Genomic DNA, 24,396 nt, shown 5'->3' with positions numbered 1-24,396 from the left:
GGGTGATCTGTCCACTAGATTGAACCATCCTCTACCAATTCCCTCCACAGCTTCAAAGTTTCTCTTCTTTACTTGCTAGTTTTCTTAGATAGAACTGTGGAATTAAAGCTGAAAGCCACAGGAATGACAACCTCCAATTTGTCTCCTTTAGTGTTAAGTATTTGTAGACTTAATATTTGGGGATCACTGTAAGTCATTATACAATAAGATGGGAAAAGGCTGAATATTTGTTATTACTTCATGTTATAGAAAGATTTAGAAAAATGTATACTGAATAATTAGTTGCTTTGCTTTTCCTTTCAGGAAGACTCAGTTTGGTTAACAGAAGTAGGGAGTGGTCTCAGCTGTCGATTATAGTAAAAATTCAGGTGAGGCTTCTATATGTTCATGAACTAGAGGAAACACAGGACATTATGCCATCGGGATCCTAATGTCTTTTATCATACAAATATTACACAAAGAAAACTTATATTAGGTATCAAAAAAAAACACCTTTACAATCTGTACATTTGTTTTTTCCTTGCAGTTCTTTTACATTATACATCTTTAAACAGGAATTCACATTTGGCCAGTAAAACAGCAAATCAATTACCAAAGAAAATAAAAAGTGACATTGTTAACAAGATTTGTCCTTGTTTCAGCAGATAAATATATGCCCAAACTTATTTCAAGTTGATACAAGACACACAAATTTGGATCCTAGGCTTGACAAACAAAAAATTTGTTCCATATTATTTCTGTAGATTCCACTAATCCCATGTAGTTCAGAGCAAATAATATTAATTTATACACTATAATTATTTGGCCCTTGCTGGACTGTAAAGTGGTGAAACTACTGCTTCCTATCCACTTTCAGTGATAAATTCTGGAATGCTTGAGACTTTCTAGCCATGTTAATTTAACTAATTAAGGAGACTGTGACCTTTTGAATTCCTCTAGATCACAAATTATTTACATAGAAACTAACCTGGGCTCTGTATTTTGGATCCTGGGTAAGAAGAATGAAAAAAATTTGTGTTTCATAACTATGCTTAAAGAAATTGAATTGTACCATCTTTGGTCAGAGGAAAAGAATAGGTGAAAATATGAATTTTAGGGATGATTATAAACTCATGTTTGTTCCACATAAGGTAAGTAAGTAGCAAAGTACTTCTTATAGGATTATATACCAAGTGGTGGACCTAAGCAGCCCTGCCATGGGGATTTCTGAGTTTGGATTTAGAAAAAGGTAGATTTGTGTGTAAAGTGATTCATCAAACACTAACTGAAAGCTAGTCACTAGCTTTTTCATTAAAGCTCAGTTCAGTACAAGGAGGTATGCAAATGGGAACTGGTCTTTCATCAAAGAAACTTCTTAAATGATCTGAATTCTCCAAGGAAGCTTATACTATATATATAATTTGTTTCTGATTAAGACTTGGTGTTGTTGGCTTTAGGTTTGGAACTTCTGGTTATTGAGATTATATGCTTGGCAGTTGGTCAACTTGTGTATGAATTTTAAGTCAGCTTGGTGTCAGGCTTTGCAAGCATGGAAGGTAAGTTCTCCCCACCAAAAGAAAATGATCATATGAATTTTTTTTAGAGAAATAGAGTCTGACAAAGAAGTCTGTGAATAGTTGCCCAGATAATTAAAAGAGCCCATTTATCATTAACCTTCATTAACAGAAGACTCACAGGACTCTTGTGATTTTGCCAAACAATACAATTTACATTCTGAGCAATTTCTTTATCTTGTAACAAACTGAACTTCGTGAATTTGTGTACATGACCAAAAGTCGTTTAACTCACACATTTTACTAAGGAAGAAACAGAATTCCAAGCCACATGCATGTCTGATGTTGTATATACATATGTACATATGTACATGCTGTCAGCTATTACTGAAGCCTCTGATCCAATTAGCTTATTTCTAAATAGTATTAATAGTGAAGACAGTACAAGCACAAATTCAGTTCAGAAACTTCCTTCAAGAAAAAAAAAAAAGATGGCATATGAGAGTTAAACATTTTTAAAAAGCCATAAATTCTTCATTCTATCCAGTGTAGATTATGAGGGACAAACATCATGTTTGCGTTATGTTTGTTTTAGGTAATTAGCCAGCCATGTGTGAGGTGCTAATAGCCACATTTCCAGGTACTTAACTTGGCTACTTCTTTTATGACTCAGACTAAAACTATGAGTTGACCTGTAATTGGATGATGTCATGTTGTTTAATAGCCCCTTCCTGCTCTCCCCAAATTTATGGCTACATCTCTAGAAGTTCTCTTCTAGGTAGATATCCTCATGTGTGTAAGAACGTAGTGAGGAAGAAGGGGAAAAGGCAAATTGATTAGATCTGAGGTAGTGAAGTGGGAACCAGATTCATAAAGAATGCTGAAATATAGAGGAAGCGATTCTACTTTTGGAATGTGAGTATTTTTCCATTATAAGCAAGCTTTGGATGGAACCAAATAAATGCCTCAGGAAAAAACGGGAAGGAAACAAATTCATTTTCCAGGGATTTTAGTTCTAAGGAAGAAGCAGCTGGGCAGGCCACATAGAAGAAGCTATCTTGTCAGAAAACTATAGTCATGTTTTTTTATCATGCTTTTGATATTAGTCCTGGTTGGGGGGGGGCGGAAATTTCTGGTATGAATGGCAAATATTTTGCATTCTTCAGCTTTCCTCCCTTCGATTCAACTGGCTGGAAGAGAAAACCATACTGCACAGTTGGAATCTTTTAAGTAACAAAAGAGTAGCCAGCTTTCCTTCTTTAAAGTACCCTTTTGAAAGCCAGTCAGTCTAAGGTTTCCCAGGTCTTTGTGTTAAGAGGTTTAGGAAATAAGATCTCTGATACACTCTGCAGTTTGTGCTGCTTGAGTTTCTGGGCTAAGAACAGTCACCCTGCTCCATCTGAGCCAAGACATGATTGCTTCTTGCAAGCTGGAGGGTTTCTATCTTCTTCTGTGCATATTTCAGTTGGATCTTTAGAGCATTATTATCTGCTTTCAGGGTATTTATTTCCTTTAAAAAAAAAAAGAATGAGGTATGTTAATAAAGCAGCAATGAATGGCAAATCAGTTACAGTATTGGGAGTACTACACTTGATTGGCATCTATTCACTGTGGCTGAGAATTAAAAAGTGTTTTCAAGGCATGTATTTTGCCCTGAATAAGAAATAACACATTAAATATCAAATAAGCATGTGTAAACAACAATTAGTTTTGTTATATCAAAGATGTGAGTGGCTGGCAGGCAGAATAAACCATTCCTGAGCAATAGATGAATAATGAGAAAATCTTTGAATATTGTGTAGCAGGCCTAAACTTGGCAGAAATAGTCTTGGTCAGGTCTGAGGTATGAAAGCAGTGACTTGGAATCCTATAATATGTGATATTATAGTTCAATGAGATATTACATATATAATATTACATATTTTCTCCTCCAAATCATTGAAAACTAATAGACTCTTGAGAAAGATAAGAATTTTATCCCATCCCCCTAAACTGGGATTTATTTAATTTGCAGTGATTTAGTTATAGAGGCAGCTGTTGATTTCCAGTGTTGCAAATGGCAGAATTTCATTCTTTGTTTATGGCTGAGTAATATTCCATTGCATGTATGTATATGTGTATATATATACATACATCTTCTTTATCAATTCATCTGTTGATGGACACTTAAGTTGCTTCTATATCTTGGCTATTGTAAATACTGGTAAGAACATTGGGGTGCGTGTGTTTTTTTGAATTAGTGTTCTCATTTTCTTTGGATATATACCCAGGAGTGGAATTGCTGGATCATATAGTTTTTTTCAGTCTTTTGAGAAATCTCCATAGTGTTTTCCATATTGGCTGCACCAATCTTCATTCCCCCCAGCAGTGCATGAGGGTTCCCTTTTCTGAACATCCTCATGAGCACTTGTTATCTTGTGTTCTTGATGACAGCCATCCTAACAGGTGTGAGATGATATCTCATTGTGGTTTTGAATTGCACTTCTCTGATGATCAGTGATGTGGAGCATCTTTTCATGTACCTGTCGGCCATTTGTATGTTTTCTTTGGGAAAAAAGTCCATATAGTTCTTCTGTTTTGTAATCAGATTTTGTTGTTATTGAGCTGTATGAGTTCTTTACATATTTTAAAGAACTCCTTACCAGATATATCATTTGCAAATATCTTCCCCCCATTCAGTGGATTGCCTTTTCATTTTATTGATGGTTTCCTTGCTGTGCAAAAGCTTTTTAGTTAATGTAGTCCCATTTGCTGATTTTTTGCTTTTGGTGTCATATCCAAAACTTCACTGCCAAAGACCAGTGACAAGGAGCTTCTTCCTTCGTTTTTTTCTAGGAGTTTCATAGTATCAGGCCTCATGTTTACCTCTTTGATCCATTTTGAGTGAATTTTTATCAGTGGTGTAAGATGGGGGTCGAATTTCATTGCTCTGCATGTGCTTATCCAGTTTTCCCAACACCATTTGTGAGGAGACTTTCCTTTCTGCTTGGGTGCTCTGGGCTCCCTTGTTGAATATATTAGTCGACTGTATATGGAGGGGTTTAATTCTGGGCTCTTTTCTGTTCCATTGGTTTATGTGTCTGTTTTTGTGTCAGTACCATACTGTTTTTATTACTGTAGCTTTGTAGTATAATTTGAAATTAAGTGTGGTACCTCCAGCTTTGTGCTCTTTCATCAGGATTACTTTGGTTATTCAGGATCTTTTGTGGTTCCATACAAATTTTAGGACTTTTTTTCTATTTCTGTAAAGAATTCCATTGGTATTTTGATGAGGATTGCACTGAAGCTATAGATTGCTTTGGATAGTATGGATATTTTAAGTGTTTTTTAAAAAAAATTTATTTTATTGAAGTCTAGTTGATTTACGATGTTGTGTTAGTTTCTGCTGTACAGCAAAGTAATTCAGTTATATGCATATATATATTCTTTTTCATTCTTTTCCATTATGGTTTATCACAGGCTATTGAATATAGTTCTCTGTGCTATACAGTAGGACCTTGTTGTTCATCCATTCTATATGTTAGTAGTTTGCATCTGCTAATCCCAAATTCCCAATCCACCCCTCCCCCACCCCCCTCCCCCCGCCTCCTCCCCCCTTGGCAACCACAGGTCTGTTCGCTGTGTCTGTGAGTCTGTTTCTGTTTCATGGATAAGTTCATTTAGGTCATATTTTAGATTCCACATGTAAGTGGTATCATATGGTATTTTTCTGACTGACTTCACTTAGTATGATAATCTGTAGGTCCATCCATGTTGCTGCAAGTGGCATCATTTCATTCTTTTTTATGGCTGAGTAGTATTGCATTGTATATATATACCACTAAATCCATACCACATCTTTATCCATTCATCTATTGATGGGCACTTAGGTTGCTTCTGTGTCTTGGCTGTTGTAAATAGTGCTGCTGTGAACAGCGGGGTTCATGTATCTTTTTGAATTATAGTTTTGTCCAGATATATGCCCAGGAATGGGATCGCTGGATCACATGGTAGTTCTACTTTTAGTTTTTTAAGGAACCTCCATACTGTTTTCCATAGTGGCTGCACCAGTTTACATTCCCACCAACAGTGTAGGAGGGTTCCCTTTTCTCCACATCCTCTCCAGGGTTTATTATTTGTAGACTTTTTAATGATGGCCATTCTGACCAGTGTGAGGTGGTACCTCATTGTAGTTCTGATTTTCATTTCTCTAATAATTAGTGATGATGAGCATCTTTTCATGAGCCTTTTGGCCATCTGTATGTCTTCTTTGGAAGGAAAGAATTCAGGTCTTCTGCCAGACATTTTAGCAATCTTAATTCTTCTGATCCATGAACACAGGATGTCTTTCCATTTTTGTCTTTGATTTCTTTCTGCAAAGTCTTGTAGTTTTCATTGTAGAAATCTTTCATTTCCTTGATTAAATTTATTCCTATTTTATTGTCTTTGATGCTATTGTGAATGGGGAAGATTTCTTTTTCAGATGTTTCGTCCTTAATGTATATAGAAATGCAACTGATTCTATAAGTTGACTTTGTATACTGCAGTTTAACAAAATGTTTATTAGTTTCAACAGGTTTTTTTGCTTAATCTTTAGGTTTTTCTATATACAGACTCATCATCGGTAAACAGTGACAGTTTTGCTGCTTCTTTCCTGATTTGGATGCTTTTTTACTTTCTTGTCTTGCCTAATCTCTCTAGCTGAGACTGTCAGTACTTGAATAAGTGGTGAGAGTGGGCATCCTCGTCTCATTCTTGATCTTGGTGGAAAAGCTTTGAAATTTTCTCCATTGAGTATGATGTTAGCTATGGATTTGTCATATATGGCCCTTATTATGTTGAGGTATATTCCTTTTATCCAGTCTGAGCAGGGTTTTTATCATGAAAGGATGTTGTATTTTGTCAGATGTTTTTCTGCATCTGTTGAGATGACCACATGAATTTTATCTTTCATTTTACTAATGTGACGATTACATTTGTTGATTTGCCTATGTTGAACTGTCTTTGCATCCTAGGGATAAACCCCACTTTTCATGGGGTATAAAAATCTTTTTGATGTGTTCTTGAGTTCAGTTTGCTAATACTTTGTTGAGACTTTTTGCATGTATAGTCATCAGTGATACTGGTCTGTAGTTTGGTTTTCTTGTAGTTTCCTTATCTGGCTTCAGTATCAGGGTAAAACTGCCCTCGCAGAATGAGTTTGCAAATATTCCCTCTATTTTTTGGAAGGTTTTAAGAAGGACTGGTGTTAATTCTTTGAGTGAGTATTGGGTAGAATTTGCCAGTGAAGCCGTCTGATCCTGGGGTTTTCTGTGTTGGGAGGATTTTGATTACTGATTCAATGTCTTTGTTTGTTATTGGTCTGTTCAGATTTTCTGTTTTTTTTTCTTGATTCAGTCTTATTTGGTTGTGTATTTCTGTAAATTTATTCATTTCTTCTACGTTGTCTAGTTTGTTGGCATATAATTACTCATAATAGTCTCTTATGGTCCTGTGTATTTGTGTAGTAACAGTTGTAATGTCTCCTTTTGTCATTTTAATTTTACATATTTGAGGCTTCTCCCTCCCTCCCTTTCTTTCTCTCCCTCTCTCTTTCTGGCTGTGTCAGGTCTTAGTTGCAACACGCGGGATCTTCGTTGCGGCATGTGGGACCTTTCATTGCAGCGCATGGGCTCCAGAGCACGTGGGCTTAGTTACCCTGTGGCATGTGGGAATCTTAGTTCCCCGACCAGGGATTGAACCTGCATCCCCTGCATTGGCAGGCAGATTCTTTACCACTGGACCACCAGGGAAGTCCCTCTTTTTTCTTAGTGTGAATAAAGGTTTGTCCATTTTGTTTATCTTTTGTCAGTGCACATGAAGCTTTGGTTTGCTGTGGCACAACTGGCCGTTTTAAGGGTAGTTACTGTTAAATGATTATTCACAATCGATTTTGTTTGTCGATCCTTTCTATTTTTTTTTCTAGTCTCTATTTTATTTATTATTTCCAGTCTGATCTTTTTCCTCCTGATAGCAGCAAGTTGATGTGGGGCAGGCTCACCAACTCCCTTGGCTTCACAGCCCTCTCTGAGGTCCTATGAAGCTGTTCTCTTCTCTGAAGCACAGGTGGGTAGAAATCTACTGGGTGGTCTGGTGTAAGGTGTAGTCACTTTTGTTTGTTTATGAATGACCAGTTTAGCTATAAATAAAAGAGGAGAGAAAAAAAGGAGCAACACATGCCACCATGATGTTGCTGGTCTTCAAGACTTTGAATCTCGTGTTTTTACCTTACTTATACCATACTGATTACCCCCCAAAATATTGGGGGTGTAATTTGGGATACATGAGTTGTTTCTCAACATAAATTACCTAGATAGCTGTCTATTAGCTAGTGTGTAATATTGAGTATTTGCTACGTGCCAGGTACTGTGTTAATAGAGGTGGATACAGTATCAGACTGGGGATTTGAACCTAAGAGGCTTTGCATTTTCTTTTGTCCTGTGCTGGCTTAGAGATATACACATACTTAAAATAATGTATAATATTTATTAATTATAATATGAATATTACATATTATTTTAAATACTCTAAAACATGCATAGTGAATTCTGGTTCTTAGGTCCCAATGACAAGGATAAAAGTAAAGAGGGTTTACCAGCTCTGGTATTACTGGGTAGGAATGAATACTGGCCCTAACTAACTCACCTGAAATCTTTCTACCACCCACTTCTTGCAGCAAGAAGTCATTGTTGCCAACAACTACATTGCTCCTTTTACACAGCATATAAAATATGTCAGGATCTGAAGCAAGCTGTAGAGTGCACGGACTGTATTTTACAGAAGACCAAACAGGTCACAGAGTTTATCAGCAGGAGTAAGAAATATCTGGGACTAGAAGCACAGATCTTCGTCCCCAAGACTGAAGTCCTGTCTACTCTATCAAGTTCACTTTTCAAGGTTTCTTTCATTGTTCTTGAAAGTTGATTCTGGCTGCTTCTACCCCTAAAGAGGGCTTTGTGTCACCCGCATCAGAAGATGTTCTGATTGATTCTTAAAGCATGTCTTAAAATATTCTGAGTACTTTTCATCCAGAAAATCTGTTCTTTTCTCAAGTGTTCCTCCTAATATTATGTTTTTGTTCTAGGCACCAAACCAAGAGTTTCACACATACATTATCTAACTTGTGTCTTCAATTCAATTCCTGGGAGTCTGACAGGGAAGGGAAGGTGCAGCACTGAGGACCAGGTAGGGAATCCTGAGAACCTCTTGGGCAGTTTTACTATGTAGTGTGTAGAATTATGTAAGGAATTCTAGCCAGTTAGATGTTGGTTTTGTGTTTGTACTGATTGATAGGCCTCCAAAAACACATTGCCAGCCTTGATGTTTTGGGGAAGACAGGCCTTACCCTATCTTTGGTGAGAAACTACTGTCCCATGACAAGAGGTCTATCTAAACCAGCTCTCACTCTGAGCTTTGTACTCTAAACAAAAAGAAGTAATTAGTGATGACCCTACGGAATTGAATATTTGGACAACTGCCTGTTGTCCCCAGTTGTCCCAGCTCCTACTTTCCTTTCTTCTTTAACCTTATTATTCCCCTTCTCATCAAACCCTGGCATCATATTCTTCTTTTCTTGGTAAACCTTATTTTGTCTTTTCTAATACCTCCATTAGATAACTTATAATTAGGACATTGTGAGCCTAACAGAAAAAAAGCAACTCTGCTACCACAACTGTTACCATTTACTACAGATTATAATCCATGGTGCATTTTCCAACTACTGTTGATTTATCTGTGTGTGTGTGTGTATGTAAAATCAGCACATCCCCCTGATGTTTTAGAGAAGAGTTCCCTCATTCTGTATTAAGAAGGAGGCTTTTTCTGCAGTGAGCTAAATACTCTCTTCCTTTTTTTGATAGCACGGTGATCACCTCCCTTCTTTTAGGAGGATGTCCAGGCAACCATGAAGGCCCCCAAAGACCTCTAGGGAGGGAGGATTTAGGCAACTTGCCTTTAAGTCTAGAAAAAGGGTGTGGTGTCACCACAGTAAAGCTGATCAATAGAAAGTGGTAGTGGTTTTTCTCAAGAAGCCTACTGTGAACAGAGCTATGGGCCCTGGTACCAACACTTTGAGATTGTACCTTTATGGCAACAGGAGCCCTGTCTATCCCCCACTGGTTTCTTTGAGACAAAGCAGAATCCTTTTTTTTCCCCTTTATCTTTCTAATAATCAACCTGGTCTGAATCTTCGGTTTACATGTTCTTCCCTGGTTTAGCCCCACTTTTCCCAGAGTCTGAAAAAAAGGAAGGTACCTGTTCCAGCTCTTGGTAGGTTGGGAGTCTGAGGTGACGGAGCTCCTCCTTTGATTTTATGAGGGATTCTTTATTCTCCCACTTGACGAAAGCCCGCTTTCTGACCAAGACTGGGCTGGGGCATGGAGATGTATTGCTGGGAAGTACATACAGAGTATCCTGGGCTGTCTTCCTTGGGGAAGATAGCACAAAGTGACTGGAAGGGCCCTCACTGCCAAGCCAAGACAGTGCTTCGGTCTGGGTGGCCTTATGGGCAACAGTCCTCTTCAGCCGAACAGAAATCTTCTGTGAGGACACTCCCATGAGCATGATGGTCCGATCCTTACTTTCCTCATTGTGTTCCACAGCCTCCCCATTAGGGAATGTGAAAGGTCCTTCCTCTGGTGCTGTAGGAAGGTATGTGACATGTTAGTACTTTGGCTCAGAAAGGCAGAGACTCAATATTGACACATTAGTTTCAAATGAGACTTTTCTTATTGTTACAGGAGTTCCATAGGCCCAAAGTGGACTCATTTTCAAGCAGGCAGTTTAGGGGGTAAGGAGGCTGAAATCCAGGGGCCTTGCTGGCCAAGCTATGGCCACTGGTGTCGGGCTGGTGTCGGGCTGCATCCACCCGGCCATCCTTAAAGGCTCCTTTTCTGTTGCTTTTTTCTATTTGCTTGCTTTCTTTTTTGCTCCCCAAAAGATAGCATGCCTGAGATTCCGTCCCAAGCTTTCTGCATGTCTAGGGTTTATAGTTACCATTTAATAGATAACAGTGACAACCAGTAGTCGGTTTTTTCACTACAAGCAGACCTTGCCAAATAGCACTTCTACAGCAATTTTCACTTGTTGCCCAAGATACACCTGTGTTTAACCTACCTATTAGTCTACTTCCTGGCAGTTCTAGGAAAGCCTCAGAAGTCCTCCTCTTGTCACTATTGGGCAAAGCTCTGGGGACTGGGGAGAGATGGTCTGGAGAAGAGAAACCTCTAGGTGCAGCCCCTTTCCAGGCTTCACTCTGAGGCCGCAGACCTCATGCTGCTCTCTGCCACTTTCCTCCCAAGAAAGTCTACATTGTGTGTGACAGAATTGTGGTGCCCACAGGTGAAATGGAACTCTTAAAATACAGGGTACATAATATACAGGCATGTCTTCCACAAGCACATTTGTGGTGGTTTTTATTACAAGTAGGAAGGATAAAGGTAATCTTTCCTCCCCCAAAACCATATTCTTCCACCTTCACTTTCCAAGATGAATATTCCCAGTGCCTGCTTACCATGGAGCAGATCTTTGGCTCCCAACGAGCAAAGGTTGGACGTTGGCCCCACAGAGGTGCTGTTCTCTGTGGGAGCTGTTGAGTTCTTGGCTTGCTTCTTGCACTCGAACACAACCAGGTCTTTGCATTGTTTGTGGCAGTTCATCCCACAGTCTGTGGACAAGACACCCTGATCAGGAAGTCTTTCACTTTCTCCTCCAGGGTCTCAAAAACCACATGCATGCAGTGCTCTCGTCACACATGCCTGTCCTGTCTTCTGGAGCTAGGACACTTAACACTTCTATTGAACTTAGCATTCTTCTCACTGGGTCAACCCTGGATCTCACAACCTTGTCTCAGCCCTTATGAGTCTGGGAATCAGAAGTGGCATCCTGCTCTCCTAGACAGAAGTGGTGTTTTTCTTGGTCATCCTGCACATACTGCCTACTCTAAGGAGACCCTCTGGAGGCTCCCAGCTGTTAGGTCTTATTCTTTCTTCCTTGCAGTAAAAGGTCTTTTCTCCTTTACTCCTGAACTTTTCTAATCGTAAGGAAGGACAATTATCCTGGGATATCTACTGATAAAAGGAAAGGTGACAAGGGCCTTTGGTAATCACTTATCTTTTGTTTCAGAAGTGATTCTGTGCCTGTCTGTCTTTGGGGACCCATGACCATATGAGAGCATAATCTACCAATCATCCCTATTTCCAGGGCAAAGTGAGGCTCTTGTAATGAGCTGCATAACTAGTCACCCAGATTCTTCTCTTCTTTGTGGTGGCAGTCACTCTCAGGGGGTCCTCTAGGGAAGCCAGTTTGAAGATGAGGTTGTGAGGTGTGCTGAGAAGCTGTGGACTGAATGGACAACTACTATGGGTAGAACATGCTTTACAGGAAAGCCTCTCAGACCAGGGAAGACAACACATTGGACAAAGCTGGGCCTTACCTTTACACCGATACCCTTGTTTGATCACTCCCCAGATCTGTGAGACAAAGAAGAGCCAGTTAGAATGCACCACAGTTCCTTCATCTACCTGGTAGGAGGCTAGACACTGACATCCATTCTTTATTTCCCTCATTCTACTCTACCTCAAGTGGGAAGGAAACCTCATTTATCTCTCATGTGTCTTAATCCCTCCTGGCCTTAAACTGAAAACAGGAAAAGTTTGTGCTGATCAGAGGTAAATGTTCTCAAGAAGCTTACTACAGTGGATTTATGACCCAGGCCTGAAGCGGATGAATCACAGGACAAATAGGCTTCTTGAGACTCCAAACTAAAGAGCAAGTATACAGAATCCTGGGGTCAGGGACTGAGTTTAGGAGGAAACTGTTGGTCGGGGTGGGGCAGAGCCCAAGTGACTTCTTAAAAGGCAGTTCCTTTTGAAGGGGTGAGGATGTCTCATATTTCTCTTTTCTAACATCTGAAACAGCATATGGATATAATACTTTAAAAGTATATCCCAAATTCAACATTTCCTCACCATTTATCCCGGGCCCTTCTACCAGAAGAGAAAATAAATCAGGGAAAAGATGAGTGCAAGTAAAACCCATGCATTTGAGGACGAGGTTATTGTAGGTGTTTGCTTAGGCTCTAGGCGGGAAGAGTTGATAAAGGTGCACAAGGTCTGTACCTGGCTTAATCACTTAAACTGTCTCATACCCCTCCCCACGTTCAACCCGGAAGCACTCTGAGAACAACTCACAAATCCAGCACAGTTGTCACAGAAAGTGGGCTTCAGGTAGGTTGTCTCTTGGAAGTTGTGAGGAAAGCCCAGGCCCAGCTTGGAGTAGATGGAGCTGGCCCTCATGAAGTAGGCGGTGATCTCTTCTCTGCTGATGAGACCTTCCCTGCCCACAAATGAGAGAGAAGAATGTGAGCGGGGCTGGGTAGCAAGGCAGCGTCTAGCCTTAGAAACTCACTTTCTTTGTATCCTTGAGGGGTAGTACAGTATGTATTACCTGACAGTTACTTCCATGAGCCCTCCTTTTAATAAGGATGTCTGGGTAGCATGTGTAAAGAGGTGAGATGGCATTACTCATTTCCACAGAGTCACTCTTTGGCTAAACCAGGTTTTCCTAACTAACTTAACCACTACCCACAAGACTTGAAAAAGAAGTGATGGAAATGTGGGTATAGGGAAATATCTTATGCTGAGGTTTCTGACTTTAGACAGCACCTACTATATAACTGTAACCCACCAACCAAACATTTGGTTTCACACAGAGAACCAACTTCTTGAGAAAAGTAAATATGCAAAATATTAGTAAATATTAGTTGTTCCTCATAATCTGTAAGGACAAAGCAAGAAGGAGGACTAAACTTTTTTTTACTTAACAGTTGACTATTCCTAAACTGGCAGAATTATGGAGTCTTCAACTCTGAGGCATTTAAAACATGCATTTTTCATGGTCTGTTGTGGTCCAAACCGAAGCCGGACAGGCATCTGCTTGATAATGGTTCTCTTAGCACCGAGATTCATTAAGTGACCACATCAGCAACACATCTGAGTTTACAAATTCTTCTAATGACACACCCATAAAGCATTCTTACCAACAGGTTCATAGCCACATATTCCCATACACAAACCCTCACCTGTCTTTGTCCATCACACAGAAGGAAAATGGAAAACTCGCAGCAATCTTTTCAAATTCTTCCTGGGAAATGTATCCATCCTGGTCATGATCATAGTTCTTGAAGACAGACTGTGAAAAAGGAGTTTCTTTGGTGATTACCAAAGAGAAACCAATCATAGCCAAATGACAAAGGGGCCAGAACACCTCAGTCTGAGTGAGAGGAACAAGGAAACCTGCTCCTTAAGCTGCTGCCGAGATTCAGTGGGTCACATCCCAGGTCTCTGCAGGTACCGGCATCTGGAGGGTGGCCAGATGCTTTCAATTCCATTAGCATGTCAATATGCCCTCACCCCAGCTGCTCTGTACTCCTAGCTCACTGCACTGAGGGATGTTTCCCCTTCACTCTGCCCTTTCTTCACTGCACAGCTCAGACTGCCACTTCTCTGTGTAGCTTCTGCTAACAGCCCAGTTGGAAGTGCTCCCTACCCCCTCTTAATCCTCTACCAATTGTTCTGTCACTTGCTGGCTCGTTCTTGTTACACTGGAATGGTCCACAGGATAAATGCAGAAATATGAAGGTATGTACCCCTCCTCAGCATTTAGCACAGTGAATTGAATCAAGCAGTGCCACACTTTTCAGTTTTAGATTCTCTTTATCAACCTTACTTACACTCAAACCTTTTCCAACCTCTCTCCGCCCCCAAATCAACTGATAACCTTTAAATATATGCTCTCTTGCTAGGCCTTTAAGAGGTACACCTCCCCCCATATGAGGCCAAAGTGTGTTGGCAAAATGTAACTTCTGAACTGTTCTGCAGCCCCAATATGAGAAGTAACTGGTTCCCTGTGCTCACATAGGAACGAGTTTCAATTTTCTTACCTTTGTGGTTCTACCACTGTGCTCCCCTCTCCCCACACACAACACTAAGCCAGGCAGTGCCTTGCTTTTCATCTGTGGAAACACAGCTGTACTTACATCCACCATCCTCTGGACGTGTTTGCTTATGGTCTTTGGATCAGGTTTGGGAGATACTCCAGAGGCCCAGTCCACTACTACTGGTGGCTTTGAAGGTGTTAGTGGCTAAAATGAAATATTCAGAGAAATCCCCATGACTTTAATGCAATGCTGTAACTTTAAGCTCCTTCCTTTCCCATTACCTGGTAGCTGCATCTGTGGACAACCCTCAACTATGTGCAGTGGCGAGGAGCAGAGGGCCCACACATAATTGAAATCTAGAACAGTAACCTTGGCTAACACAAGTGTTGTGCTTTACAATTTACAAAGAGCTCCTCAAATACATTGTCTCCATCTAAGATAATTTAAAATTCTCAATGTGCCTGGAGTTTCACTTTCCTCTCTGTTAAACCTTTTGTTGACGCTATCAACAAAGAGTAAAGTAGATCATTTAAATTCTTTCTCTAAAGCAACTACAGAAAGAAGAACAAACAAAACCCAAAGTTAGTAGAAGGAAAGAAATCATAAAGATCAGAGCAGAAATAAATGAAATAGAGATGAAGAAAACAATAGCAAAGATCAGTGAAACAAAGCTGGTTTTTTGAAAAGATAAACAAAATTGATAAACCTTTAGCCAGACTCATCAAGAAAAAGAGGGAGAGGGCTCAAATCAATAAAATTAGAAATGAAAAAGGAGAAGTTGCAACTGACACCACAGAAATACAGACTACTATGGACAACCTAGAAGAAATGGACAAATTATCAGAAAGATACAAGCTTCCAAGACTGAACCAGGAAGAAATAGAAAATATGAACAGACCATTTGCAAGTACTGAAATTGAAACAGTGATTTAAAAACCTCCAACAATCAAAAGTCCAGGACCAGATGGCTTCACAGGTGAATTCTATCAAACATTTAGAGAAGAGTTAACACCTGTCCTTCTCAAACTCTTCCAAAATATTGCAGTGGAAGGAACACTCCCAAGCTCATTCTAGGAGGCCACCATCACCCTGAGACCAAAACCAGACAAAGATACCGCCCCCTGCAAAAAAGAAAGAAATTACAGGCCAGTATCACCGATGAACATAGATGCAAAAATACTCAACAAAATATCAATACTAGCAAACTGAATCTAACAATACATTAAAAGGATCATACACCATGATCAAATAGGATTTATCCAGGGATGCAAGGATTTTTCAATATCTGCAAATCAATCAGTGTGATACACCACATTAACAAACTAAAGAGTAAAAATCATATGATCATTTCAATAGATGCAGTTAAAAGCTTTTGATAGGGCTTCCCTGGTGGCGCAGTGGTTGAGAGCCCGCCTGCCGATGCAGGGGACACAGGTTTGTGCCCTGGTCCGGGAAGATCCCACATGCCGCAGAGCGGCTAGGCCCGTGAGCCATGGCTGCTGGGCCTGCACGTCCAGAGCCTGTGCTTCGCAACGGGAGCGGCCACAACAGTGAGAGGCCCGCATACTGCACAAAAAAAAAAAAAAAAAAAAGCCTTTTGACAAAATTCAACACCCATTTATGATAAAAACTCTCCAGAAAGTGGGCATAGAGGGGACCTACCTCAACATATTAAAGGCCATATATGACAAACCCACAGCTAACATCATTCTCAATGGTGAAAAGCTGAAAGCATTCCCTCTAAGATCAGGAACAAGACAAGGATGTCCACTGTCTCCAGTTTTATTCAACATAGTTTTGGAAGTTCTAGCCATGGGACTTAGAGAAGAAAAACAAATAAAAGGAATCCAAATTGGAAAAGAAGTAAAACTGTCACTGTTTGCAGATGACATGATACTATACACAGAACATCCTAAAGATTCTACCAGAAAACTACTAGATCTCATCAGTGCATTTGGTAGTTTCAGGATACAAAATTAATACACAGAAATCTCTTGCATTCCTACACACTAACAATGAAAGATCAGAATGAGAAATAAAGGAAACCTAACTTACCATCGCATCAAAATACCTAGGAATAAACCTACCTAAGGAGACAAAACACCTGTCCTACCTAAGGAGACAAAACACCTGTACTCCGAAAACTATAAGACACTGGTGAAAGCAACTGAGGATGACACAAACAGATGGAAAGATCTACCATGTTTTTGGATTGGAAGAATAAATATTGTCAAAATGACTATCCTACCCAAAGTAATCTACAAATTCAATGTAATCCCTATCAAATTACCAATGGCATTTTTCACAGAACTAGAACAAAAAATTTTTAAATTTGTATGGAAACACAAAAGACCCCAAATAGCCAAAGCAATCCTGAGAAAGAAAAACAGAGCTGGAGGAATCAGGCCCCCTGACTTCAGACTATACTGCAAAGCTACAGTAATCAAAACAGTATGGTATTGGTGCAAAAACAGAAATATAGATCAATGGAACAGGATAGAAAACCCAGAAATAAACCTACACACCTATGGTCAATTAATCTATGATAAAGGAGACAAGAATATACAGTGGAGGAAAGACAGTCTCTTCAATAAGTGGTGCTGGAAAAACTGGACAGCTATGTGTAAGAGAATGAAATTAGAACATTCTCTAACACCATACACAAAAATAAACTCAAAACAGATCAAGACCTAAATGTAAGGCCAGACACTATAAAACTCTTAGAAGGAAACATAGGCAGAACACTCTTTGACATAAATCGCAGCAAGATCTTTTTTGATCCACCTCCTAGAGAAATGGAAATAAAAACAAAAATAAACAACTGGGACCTAATTAAACTTAAAGGCTTTTGCACAGCAAAGGAAACCATAAAAACAAAAAGACAACCCACAGAATGGGAGAAAATATTTGCAAATGAAGTGGCCGACAAAGGATTAATCTCCAAAATAAACAACTCATGCAGCTCTATATCAAAAAAACCCACAAACGACCTAATCACAAGAATATACAGTGGAGGAAAGACAGTCTCTTCAATAAGTGGTGCTGGAAAAACTGGACAGCTATGTGTAAGAGAATGAAATTAGAACATTCTCTAACACCATACACAAAAATAAACTCAAAACAGATCAAGACCTAAATGTAAGGCCAGACACTATAAAACTCTTAGAAGGAAACATAGGCAGAACACTCTTTGACATAAATCGCAGCAAGATCTTTTTTGATCCACCTCCTAGAGAAATGGAAATAAAAACAAAAATAAACAACTGGGACCTAATTAAACTTAAAGGCTTTTGCACAGCAAAGGAAACCATAAAAACAAAAAGACAACCCACAGAATGGGAGAAAATATTTGCAAATGAAGTGGCCGACAAAGGATTAATCTCCAAAATAAACAACTCATGCAGCTCTATATCAAAAAAACCCACAAACGACCTAATCAAAAAATGGGCAGAAGATCTAAATAGACATTTCTCCAAAGAAGATATACAGATGGCCAAAATTCACATGAAAAGATGGTCAAAACAGAAATATAGATCAATGGAACAGGATAGAAAACCCAGAAATAAACCTACACACCTATGGTCAATTAATCTATGATAAAGGAGACAAGAATATACAGTGGAGGAAAGACAGTCTCTTCAATAAGTGGTGCTGGAAAAACTGGACAGCTATGTGTAAGAGAATGAAATTAGAACATTCTCTAACACCATACACAAAAATAAACTCAAAACAGATCAAGACCTAAATGTAAGGCCAGACACTATAAAACTCTTAGAAGGAAACATAGGCAGAACACTCTTTGACATAAATCGCAGCAAGATCTTTTTTGATCCACCTCCTAGAGAAATGGAAATAAAAACAAAAATAAACAACTGGGACCTAATTAAACTTAAAGGCTTTTGCACAGCAAAGGAAACCATAAAAACAAAAAGACAACCCACAGAATGGGAGAAAATATTTGCAAATGAAGTGGCCGACAAAGGATTAATCTCCAAAATAAACAACTCATGCAGCTCTATATCAAAAAAACCCACAAACGACCTAATCAAAAAATGGGCAGAAGATCTAAATAGACATTTCTCCAAAGAAGATATACAGATGGCCAAAATTCACATGAAAAGATGGTCAACATCACTAATTATCAGAGAAATGCAAATCAAAACCACCATGAGGTATCACCTCACACTGCTCAGAATGGCCATTATCAAAATGTCTACACACAATAAATGCTGGAGAGGGTGTGGAGAAAAGGGAACCCTCCTACACTGTTGGTGGGAATGTAAATTGGTACAACCACTATGGAGAACGGTTAAAAGCAAAAAATAGAGCTACCATATGATCCAGCAATCCCACTCCTGGGCATATATCTGGAGAAAACCATAATTCAAAAAGATACATGCACCCCAGTGTTCACTGCAGCACTATTTACAATAGCCAGGACATGGAAGCAACCTAAATGTCCATCGACAGAAGAAAGGATAAAGAAGATGTACATATATACAATGGAATATTACTCAGCCATAAAAAAGAATGAAATAATGCCTTTTGCAACAACGTGGATAGACTTAGAGATTATCATACTAAGTCAGTCAGACAAATATCATATGATAGCACTCATATGTGGAATCTAATTTAAAAAATGATACAAATGAACTTATCAAAAACAAACTTATGGTTACCAAAGGGGAAATGTTGGGGGGAGGGATAAATCAGGAATTTAGGATTAACATACACATACTACTATATATAAAACAGATAACCAACAAAGACCTACTGTATAGCACAGGAAACTCTACTCAATATTCTGTGATAACCTATATGAGAAAAGAAACTGAAAAAGAATGAATATATGTATATGTATAACTGAATCACTTTGCTGTACACCTGGACAGCAGGTACACTCCAATAACATTAAAAATTTTTTTTCCTCTCTGTTCTCTACTTACTATTTAGTAGAGACAAGGATGAGGAGAAAAATAGCTAAAAGGCAGGAAGACACACAAGAAAAAAAAGTGAGGCCTAGACAAGCTGAGATGGAATCCATTCCTAAGTATCTGAGACTTGGCCCAAATTAAAATCTCTTCAAAAAACGAAAGAAGGTCCCCTTTTCGTTGGAATGCCCTCTAACACCCTGAAACCTGCCGAATGTTCAGTAAACATCTTTGGTTACAACAGGATGCTAGAACTTGATCTTTCTGTATAGAAACAATGAAATTTAGCCATCTGAACAGATAAGCTGAATTTCTCATGTACAGGCAACTCTCTACCCTTGAGTACCACTTGCTTTGGAGCTGGGGAGCTGCCCAGGAGACTGTGGGAATTATTGGTTCTTCAGAAGGAAGACTGAAATTATTTCACCTGCCTGTAGGAAGCCAGGGCCAGATAACCTGTGAAGTCCCTACTGTGTGCAGCCAGGACTGTGCACAATTTTGAGGACTTCTCATCATAAGAGGTCAAAAGACCCAGCAGACTGCTCTTTCTGACCCATGTGAATACAAGATGTGGGGGCTTTTCTATCTACCAAGTTGAAAGTCCTCTGAAGCTGAGCATCTGATTAATATACATATCATTATCATCAACAAATCATGAAGAGAAACAACTGCCTTGAGGACACTTTATAATTAATAGGAGGGAGAGGTCGCTCCAGCCCACCACGCTATATCCCTTCTCTAACTAGTAAACCACTGGCCAATTCCCCCACTCCTGACACTCATGGCATGTAGTTATTTACTGTTCGCATATTAGTCTTATCCCCTCGAGTAAAGAGTACAAACTCTTTATGGTCAGGAACTATTCCTCATACATATGTTGAAGCTTTCCTTATTCCTAGCACAATGTTGGGCACATAGTAAAAACATAATATGCTTTTTAAACTAAACTAAAGTCCATTCTGAGATGGATGACCTTGATGAGAGGCTTGTAAAGCACCTGTGTTACACATGGGAGTCTTAATATGAAAAACTCACTGGGGCTTTGTGGTTCCTCGGTTCCCGGGCATAAGAAAGCTCGTAGATTTCATCTTCAGTGTAGTAGAGATCTAGGGATAACTGCAGATCAAAGGAGAACAGAGTTAATTGCTAGGATGCTGTTTGCCTTTCCCAGGGCTGATGTGTTTCTTTCTTGGTTCTTCCTCTCTAGTGGTTTACCCTTTTAGGCTGTAAGTCATTTGTTTTTAAAAATTCACAAAATTTTGGGGGTATAACATCTACTATTGTAGTAGGGTAAGCGTTAGTTCTTGGTAAAATATTTTTAAACTTTGGAGAAGTTTAAAAACTTTGGAGAAGTCTCAAGATGCCCACTTTTAAACTATGGTTTAATAGCTAAGCTTCTAGGCCCTATCTAGTCAGATAGTCCACACCTCACGTGCTCTCTCCCAAAGCAGATGGATGATCTGAAAGGACAGTTTGCATGGCCTGATACCATTAAAATTTGATTCCAGCAACAGAACCCAGTTTAAATGATAACAGGTAATATCAAACAATATTAAGAGTTTCATATATCTTAGAACTATAAAATTTTAGAGGAGAGAGGTCTTAGAAATAATCTTGTTCCTAATCTGGATTCTATGGATGGGCTTCAGGGGGTTCAGAACTCAAAAACATCCATATTTTTGAGTATATATGGTTTATGTATATTTTGGGAGGGAAATGCTTACAGTTTTCCTCACAGAATTTGTGAACCAAGAAAGTTAAGATTCAGTGCCTCTTTCCTCAGATGATGCTAAGGTTGAAACTAGCCAAGGTCACCTGGACAATTAGCAAAAGGGCTGGGATTAGACACCAGCTGGATGCAAAGCCTGAGGCACTATCAAAATAATCCTGTGAGGTAGGAAGAGGCTACAGTGATTATTCCATTCTGCAAAAAAAGCAGATTAAAAATTGTCTAATTTTAGAACTGAAAGAGAAGGGAGAAGTCATCGCAGAGATGAATCCCTCTGATTTTACAGACAAGGAAACAGAGAGTTAGAGTTATGTGCCCACAGTCAGTCACACAGCTGGTGAACTATAGAATCACAGGTCTGGAAAGGAGTTCATCTGATCTCACCCCGCACCCAAAGTGCAAATCCTGGTCTCCCGCATCACTACAAGTGTTTGCCTGCCCTTGGCTTAAATGTCTCTGGGATCCAAGCCAGTGGTAGCAGCACCCAAATAATGAAGCTGTTTTTTTTGTTTTTTTTTTAAACTCAATGCCTTGGCCTTTTTTTAAATGAAAACCCACTGTCTCCAATCTCTTACCAAGCCTTGTGTCCTGATTGGCTATCAGCTCCTCCCAGAGAGCTTAGGCCTGGCTTTTGTAGGGGGAGGGGAACACTCCTAGAGGTCCAAAGGGCATGGTGCTAAAGAGCACAGCCCCAGAGTCCCACCACCCAGGTCTGAGCCCAGGATCTGCTGCTTAATAACGTGTGGCTTCTGGCAAGTTACGTCTTTGTGCCTCAGAATCCCCATCTATAAAATGGACGTAATGATAGTATCCACTTCATAGAGTTCTTGTGAGGCTTAACTGAGCTGATCTTTGATAAGGTAGCGCTCAGTAATTTGTCTCCCATGGAGCCTCACCGTCAGCAGGTGCACCAGGTCCTTGTTAGCCTCCAGGGGCGGGGCCACCTCTTGCAGCTGGACCAGTTCATTGATATGATTGTAAAGGGCCAGCAGCTTGTGGACGTTCACCTTCCCCTCCTCCAGATAGTCGGGCATGGCTTCATACAGGGAGATGAGGTCCTTGAGGTGTACCCCCAGGATGGGGATCTTGAAGTGGGTGCACTCCCCGTAGGCACGCCGGTAGTTGTCATAGTTTCTGCAGGAGGACAGCAGCTCAGTCATCTCACCCAGAACCTACAGAGCAGAGGAAGAGACCCAGTCACAGGTACCATCCAGGCAGGCTGCGTTTTTGCAGCGGCCGCCTTTTACTCTCAGCTCCTACCATAATTTCACCCCGTCCCTGATTTGTCAGGCAGAGGGTGGTCCATCTAAAGGTGTAGATTCCAACTCCCCAGTTAAAACTCCAGCTCATGTCAAACATCGCAGAGTAGATTTACAAAACTCAAGGTGTGCTTTACTACATAACTGGAAAATTCTAGATGAGGTTTTATTTACCATTTTTATGCTAAAACTGTTCTTTTAAAAAATAAATAAGCACATGATTAAAAAAATTTAAGAAGTACAAGAGTATACAGTGCATAGTAAGTGTCTCTCTCTGACCTCTACCCCAAGCCATTCAGTGCCCTTCCCTAGTGTCTTCCGAATGATTCCAAAGACACCGCACCGCATAACACTTCAAGTGTGCTGCCCACACAGCTGGCGGGGGGAAGCATATGTTTCCAGCGTGGCGCTTCAGTCACCTATCGCGTGTTGTTATTCCTTATGCTGTGCTCTGTGGGCCTTGGCTCGCTGAGTCTCAAGATGGGCCTATGCCTAGGAAGCAGGTGACATTCCACTCACGGACCGAAACCCTGGATAGGGAGACTGAACAGACTAGACCGATTCCCAGCAACGGACCTGCGAGAGGAAGAGGCGGAGGCCGTGGGGAGCTCTCCGTTAGAGCCTGTGCTCTGCCGCGGCCAGAGGGCACATGGCCGCTCCCAGCACAGCAAGGGCACAGCCAGGTCTGCTGTTCCTTCCAGTGCGCCTGCTTTAAGTCAGCACGCAGTTCACAGAACCCCACCCCCATGTGTGGTGACCAGCCTTCTCAGAAGCAAAGACAGGAAGGAGAGACTGCCTGCCAGTCACGTCACAACACAAAACAACCATTTTAAACACTGTGCCGGAAATTTCTGTAATAAAATCGTGGCCTAAAGCAGTACCCTTTCTCCCCGATGGAGAGCCTGAGGTCTGGGAGTCAGCCCCTGGCAGCCATGTGGTTGCCAAGAGAGCCTCCTCACATACCTCTAGGAAACAGGGCAGGCGAGTGTGGAGTGTGGGAAACGCTCACAAGACGAAAGACTAGCAGCAAAGATGACAGAGGTATTTTTGTTCCCCTTGGAAGGTGACATAAACTACTGCAGGACACTACCTTTAATTCTGGACTTAGGAATTCACTATGCAGACCACCCTGAAGGTCAAGCAGCTACAGACAGGAAGCACTGCTATGGGGGGACCCCAAGCTGCAGAGCAGCAAACTACATCTTATAAACGAAATGACACGAAGGCACTTTAAATTCTGTGATTCTCTCCTTCTGAGACACAGGCAGTCTTTTCAGTTGTTCTGCCTGCTCCCAGCCAGCACAATCAGGGAATTATAAGGTGACCAGACCACTGGGAGGTGGGGGTGGAGCCGTGTCCCCAGACCCCAGCATTGTCAGAACAAGGATGATTAATAAGAGGCTTTCCGAAAGGAGGCTGAACACCTGGGAAAACGGATGTGGCAACGAGGCTCAGACATCTCTCCGTAAGAAGAGAGCTCGTGGGGGGACTGGGGTTTGAGTTTATTAGTAAGGGAGGCCAAATGAGATGAAAATACCCAGAGCAGTTGTTATCAAACCCATGCCATAAGGAGCTGCATTTATATCTGTACTATATCATAGTGGTTTACATGTGTGATAACAGCCGTAGGTATAAAGGATTAAAGTCCTTTCTATAAAATCTAATTAATAACGTAGGAAAGTGCATAGGACACTTAAGAAAAATGTTCCTCAATAAAATACCATCTATTAAAAAATGGTACCTGAAAAGCTCATTTCCAACTATCTGGGAAAATTCAGCTCTCCATAATGTCACTCTCCAAGGGTTCCAGCTAGCTAGGTTTCTAAACGTGTCACTAAATAACCTCATTTGACATGCAGACTGAACTATGACACTTAAGAAAAATGTTCCTCAATAAAATACCATCTATTAAAAAATGGTACCTGAAAAGCTCATTTCCAACTATCTGGGAAAATTCAGCTCTCCATAATGTCACTCTCCAAGGGTTCCAGCCAGCTCTCCATAATGTCACTCTCCAAGGGTTCCAGCT

General features: G+C 40.4%; 1 protein-coding gene across 4 annotated transcripts in view; it reads right to left on the bottom strand.

Moving 5' to 3' along the window:
* Positions 1-1,611: 1,611 nt before the first annotated feature.
* The window catches only part of RASGRP1 (RAS guanyl releasing protein 1), an 81,695-nt gene continuing 58,910 nt past the window's right edge, over positions 1,612-24,396 (bottom strand). For all 4 annotated transcript variants that reach the window (XM_055088329.1, XM_028495696.2, XM_024118329.3 and 1 more), the window contains 9 exons: positions 22,005-22,280; positions 20,415-20,495; positions 14,548-14,652; positions 13,591-13,700; positions 12,701-12,845; positions 11,944-11,980; positions 11,023-11,175; positions 9,765-10,150; positions 1,612-3,003 (listed from right to left, as the gene is read on the bottom strand). In XM_055088329.1, the coding sequence (XP_054944304.1) occupies positions 2,869-3,003; positions 9,765-10,150; positions 11,023-11,175; positions 11,944-11,980; positions 12,701-12,845; positions 13,591-13,700; positions 14,548-14,652; positions 20,415-20,495; positions 22,005-22,280 (1,428 nt within the window). In that variant the 3' untranslated portion in view covers positions 1,612-2,868. The remainder of the gene's footprint in view (positions 3,004-9,764; positions 10,151-11,022; positions 11,176-11,943; positions 11,981-12,700; positions 12,846-13,590; positions 13,701-14,547; positions 14,653-20,414; positions 20,496-22,004; positions 22,281-24,396) is intronic.

Source organism: Physeter macrocephalus, chromosome 11 (genome assembly GCF_002837175.3).
Source record: "Physeter macrocephalus isolate SW-GA chromosome 11, ASM283717v5, whole genome shotgun sequence".
NCBI lineage: Eukaryota > Metazoa > Chordata > Mammalia > Artiodactyla > Physeteridae > Physeter > Physeter macrocephalus.
The sequence above is the reverse complement of the archived record's forward strand: the minus strand, read 5'-3'. Positions and strand labels throughout refer to the sequence as shown.